We start from the raw sequence: 6,000 nt of genomic DNA, 5'->3' as shown, positions 1-6,000 counted from the left end.
CAAGGTTAAAGTCGCCTACTATACAGACTTTGTTGTGTATGGAAGCCCTGCGCATTTCATCCCAGATAAGTCTCTCATTGACTCTATCAAGATTGGGAGGTCTATATATTACTCCTGTGATTAATTTTTCCCTACCGTCGATTAATTCTATCCAAATAGTTTTTGTATTCCTCTCAGTTTTTAATTCCTTATTTATTTCACATTTATTTCGCATTTTTAACCTTGGGCCACTGACAAATAAATTTGTGTAACATATTATCAGTTTTGTACTGACCATCACTAAGATTTATAGAATTCAATTCCCTACTCAAAGTAGCTTCAACCAGAAGTCTTTCTGTGACACATTTGTACACTTCTAAGCTGTTGCCTCTGAAGATGTCTTGAATTAAGACGAAAGCTAAGGTGCTCTATTGTTTCCTTTTTCCCTGTGTGATTGTATCGAGTGTAGGACAAAAGCCTCCTAGGACAAAAGCCCCCAAGGACAAAAGTCGCCCAGGAGAAATAATAAGATTTTTTTAAATAATTATTTCATTTTTTTGCAGCTTATGAACACTTCTCTAACCTAACCTAACCTTCGGGAATTCTGTTATAGTTATGAGGAAGTATACAAGGAATGTTTATTAAATCTGCAATGACGTATGTTTTGTCTACTGGGGTAATTACTCCCCTGACATTCAGTGACCTCACTGGGCCTTTGGGTCACCTCAGTAAATACAGAATGAACATGAAGGTAAAATATGTCGTCTTTTTCTTTTCTATTTATTTAATAATGTTCTATATCAAAATTGAAAGAGTTATAATATTCTAATTATTTAAATTATAATAATTTCATATTTAAATCTATATATTTGTAATATTTCTAATGACCCTCTCTTTAACATAAAAACAGGGGCTTCTGTCCTATTTTGCATTTTTACTGAGGGGCTTTTGTCCGGGCCCCGATTTTATCGAGATTTATCTTATCCACGTTTTCATTGTGGATCTACATGAAAAAATTAAATAATATTAAATAAATAAATAAATAATTAAATATATATATATATATATATATATATATATATATATATATATATATATATATATATATATATATATATATATATATATATATATATTTCATTAGCCCAATAGCACGCGGACTTCTACATACAATCAACACCTCAACCCGCCAGGATTCGAACCCACGGCTCACTAGCCCATGACTGTGACCAGGGAAAAGGGAAACAACGGAACACCTTAGCTAAGGTGCTCCGTTGTTTCCCTTTTCCCCGTGTGATTTTATCAAGATTTATATTATCCATGTTTTCATTGTGGAGCTACATGAAATATATATATATATATATATATATATATATATATATATATATATATATATATATATATATATATATATATATATATATATATATATATATATATATATATATATATATATATATATATATGGTTAATCTGTTCTTTAAATAACTAAATTTATCATTCGTTCATATACTTTACTTCCAGTTATATTAGAGAGGCGGTGATGGTAGTGACGTCCCTGGTGTTGTTGGTGGCTGCTGGGTTGTGTGGAGGAGTCCTCCTGTTACCAACACTTGATGGTAAGTAAACAAAGGCATTTCATGCTGTTACTACTGTTAACATTTTTCTTACTACTGAGTCAATGCTCAATCATAAAATACCGCCAGCATAAATATTCCAAAACCGCTGGCGTTCCCCCTCACGTAACAGTCAGTCTTTTGTAAGACGGTGAGACAAGAAACTTGTTTTGATTGGAAAGAATGACATGTTTGTCTTAATTGTGTTTGTGTATTAGTCTATCAATACCAAGAGACAATGAAAATGAGGTATTGAGGCTACAATTATCTAGAAAAATGGAGAAAGTAAAAAAATATAAATAACATCAATAAGAATTAAATTCTCCAGTTATTGAACACGGCATTCACTATGGCTAGTTAGTGAAATGATTTCAAAACCATATATGCCCTAAATCAATTCAACCAAACCTGATATATTGTAACTCAATCCAATCTATCCCAACACAACCCAACCGACACCACACCTGGTAGCCACTGAGTTTGCCAGCACTACAATAACCCAACCCGCGAGCTGTCTATGTCTGCCACAGTGATCCTAGGTTAGCTTAGTTAGCCAACAAACTCTGTAATATGTGAAACAAGGGGTGTCGTCCCCCTCTGTTTAACTCATTAAACTTCTTTTCCAACATTTTCCCCCACGACAATATGTTGTGACCTCTCTATCCCTCATGTCTGGCTATGTCCTAAGCCCCAGCATGCCTTCTATCCTTTCCCCATCGTAATAAAAAAAAGCATGCGGTCTTCCATATACACACAATACCTAACTAATCGGGAATCGAACCCTAGACCTCAGCGTGTGAACAGGGATCGCTACCACCACGCCACAAGGACAGCGAAATTAATCCTAGGCTTTGTTTTATTTCACACAAAACCTGTTTAATTGTCTTTTTTTAAGCAACGTGATATATATATATATATTTCATTAGCCCAATAAAGCACGCGGACTTCTACATACAATCAACACCTCAACCCGCCAGGATTCGAACCCACGGCCCACAAGCCTATGACTGTGACCGGGGAACGCTAACCGCTGGACCACCAGGATACTAAAAGCAGTCCTAGACTTTGTTATATAACACAAAGCCTGTTCAACGAGCTTATGGCGCCGTGAACCTCTAATGGGGACTACCCGTATCACGTAGGTGGTCAGAGTAGCGTTTTACCAAATCCTGCTTCGAAACACGAGGATCCATATATATTTCATTAGCCCAATAAACACGCGGACTTCTACATACAATCAACACCTCAACCTGCCAGGATTCGAACCCATGGCCCACGAGCCCATGACTGTGACCGGGGAACGCTAACTGCTGGACCACCAGGCTTGTGGGCCGGGCCTGAACCTGGCGGGTTGAGGTGTTGATTATATATATATATATATATACTGAAGGATGTGAATACACGAGTTTAGGAACTTGTGTTTTTTCCTTGTAAGCATTGCATATACTCTGGATCAGTGCACTCTTCAGTGATATATATATATATATATATATATATATATATATATATATATTTCATTAGCCCAATAAAGCACGCGGACTTCTACATACAATCAACACCTCAACCAGCCAGGATTCGAACCCACGGCCCACAAGCCTATGACTGTGACCGGGGAACGCTAACCGCTGGACCACCAAGATACAAAAGCAGTCATAGACTTTGTTATATTTCACACAAAGCCTGTTCAACGAGCTTATGGCGCCGTGAACCTCTAATGGGGACCACCCGTATCACATAGGTGGTCAAAGTAACGTTTTACCAAATCCGGCTTCGAAACACGAGGATCCATATATATTTCATTAGCCCAATAAAGCACGCGGACTTCTACATACAATCAACACCTCAACCCGCGAGGATTCGAACCCACGGCCCACAAGCCTATGACTGTGACCGAGGAACGCTAACCGCTGGACCACCAGGATACAAAAGCAGTCCTAGAACTTTGTTATATTTCACACAAAGCCTGTTCAACGAGCTTATGGCGCCGTGAACCTCTAATGGGGACCACCCGTATCACGTAGGTGGTCAGAGTAACGTTTTACCAAATCCGGCTTTGAAACACGAGGATCCATATAACAAAGTCAAGGACTGCTTTTGTGAATTACACGAAAGCGCTTGGGAACTTCGTGTTTTCTTCTTTCCCTGTGGTTATCAGCATATACCTAGATCACGCGCACCTACAGTGATTTACTTGCATATATATATATATATATATATATATATATATATATATATATATATATATATATATATATATATATATATATATATATATATATATATATATATATATATATATATAAATATATATCTTGATAAAATCTATCTAGCCTCCTTTTGAAACTTTCCAGCGTTCCAGCACTTACTACAAAGTTGCTAAGCTTGTTCCACTCGTCCACCACCCTATTTGTAAACCAGTTCCTTCCTATCTTAATCCTAAACCTAAACTTACGCAACTTGAATCCGTTGTTCCGAGTCCTATCCTGCTCACATATTATAAGAACTTTATCTATATCACCTTTATTGATTCCTTTCACCCACTTGAATACTTCTATCATATCTCCCCGCACTCTTCGTCTTTCTAGGGAATGCAAGTCTAGTTTCTTTAAACTATCCTGATATGGAAGGTTTCTAAGTCCCGGAATCATTTTCGTCATTCTTCACTGCACCGACTGTAGTGAATTGATATCCATTCTATAATAAGGGCACCAGAACTGAACCACATAATCGAGGTGCGGCCTGACTAGCGCAAGATATAGTTGCAATAAGACCTCTTTACTCTTGTTACTTACACTTCTAGATATAAAACCCAATACTCTGTTTGCCTTATTTCGAACATTAACGCACTCATTTCTAGGCCGTAGGTCCGGGCTTACAAGTACCCCTTGGTCTCTTTCACAAGTCGACTTCTCTAGGTTGATGTTGTTAAGGCTGTATACATTGACAGTATTTGTTCTTCCAATATTAAGTACACTGCACTTGCTGGTGTTGAATTTCATTTGCCATTTTTCAGACCACCCCTGCAGTTTCTTTAGATCCTCCTGTAATGCATTTGCATCCTGCCCTGAATTAATCTGCCGCCCTATTTTGGTGTCATCCGCAAACTTGCTTATGTCACTGCTGATCCCAGTATCTAGATCGTTTATGTAGATTATGAACAAGAGTGGGCCTAGTACTGACCCCTGGGGAACCCCACTGGTTACACAACCCCAATCAGATTTAACACCATCTACGCTGACCCTCTGTGTTCTATCGGTGAGCCATGATTTTATCCAATTTAAAACTTTCCCCTCGATACCATGAGCCTTAATTTTTCTCAGAAGCCTCTAATGCGGTACTCTGTCAAATGCTTTGCTAAAGTCTAAGTAAATAACATCGTAATTTTCGTCATTATTTACTACCTCGAAGACATTCCTAACAAATGTCAGCAGATTTGTTAGACAAGATTTTCCCTTTGTAAACCCATGTTGGGAGTCGTAGATTAATTTGCTTTTCTCTAAATGCGATCGGATGTTATCTGCTATAATTGAGTCAAGAAATTTCCCCACTACTGACGTCAAACTGATCGGCCGGTAATTTGACACTGATGCTCTGTCTCCCTTTTTGAATATGGGTACTACATTTGCCTGTTTCCACAAGTCTGGCACAACTCCGGTGTCTAATGATTTTGTAAATAAGTTTACGAGGGGTCCGCTAATCTGTTCCCTACACTCTTTCAAGACTGGAGGGAAAATTTCATCCGGCCCTGGGGATTATGTCTTCTTTAGTTTATTTTCTTCTTAAGAACATCCTCTTTTCTGATAGCGATATTCTTTAATTTATCTTCTTCATTTCCCTTAAATATCAGTTCCACCTCTGGAATTTCATCGCGAATTTCTTCTGTGAAAACTGAAAAGAAGTAGCTGTTCAATGCTTTGCTTATTTCTTCACTGCCTTTTATCACTTCTCCCCTCCCTGACTTTAAAGGCCCAACTTTGTCCTTGACCTTTGTTCTATATACCTGGAAAAATCCCTTGGGATTCGTCTTGGATTCTCTTGCTATTTTGATTTCATAGTCTCTCTTTGCTTTCCTTACATTTTTCTTAACATTCCTAGATAGTTCATTATACCTATTTCTGAGCTGCTCCTCCCCTCCCTTTAATTTCTTATATATTCCTTTCTTTATTCCAATATCATGTTTAAGTTTTCTGGTCATCCACCTTGGCTCATTCTTATTTGACCTAATTTTTCTGTATGGTATATTTTGTTCTTGTGCTTTATGTAGTATAATAGTGAATATATTATAGTCATGATCAATTATTGTGTCATGATCAATTGTTGTGTCATCTATGACCTCACCCCTTCCTACTGGTGACTGACGTGACTGTTCCCAGGTGATTTCACCTACGTAGGTACCTTTCTAATC

The 6,000-nt window shown here is 37.7% G+C and overlaps 1 protein-coding gene across 2 annotated transcripts in view; it reads left to right on the top strand.

Moving 5' to 3' along the window:
- LOC121874014 overlaps positions 1-6,000 on the top strand; it is a 38,368-nt gene that overhangs the window by 9,061 nt on the left and 23,307 nt on the right. For both annotated transcript variants that reach the window (XM_042377893.1, XM_042377892.1), the window contains exon 2: positions 1,504-1,598. In XM_042377893.1, coding sequence (XP_042233827.1) covers positions 1,523-1,598 — 76 coding nt within the window. In that variant the 5' untranslated portion in view covers positions 1,504-1,522. The remainder of the gene's footprint in view (positions 1-1,503; positions 1,599-6,000) is intronic.

Source organism: Homarus americanus, unplaced genomic scaffold, assembly GCF_018991925.1.
Source record: "Homarus americanus isolate GMGI-L3 unplaced genomic scaffold, GMGI_Hamer_2.0 scaffold25827, whole genome shotgun sequence".
NCBI classification, from domain to species: Eukaryota; Metazoa; Arthropoda; class Malacostraca; order Decapoda; family Nephropidae; genus Homarus; species Homarus americanus.
The sequence above is the reverse complement of the archived record's forward strand: the minus strand, read 5'-3'. Positions and strand labels throughout refer to the sequence as shown.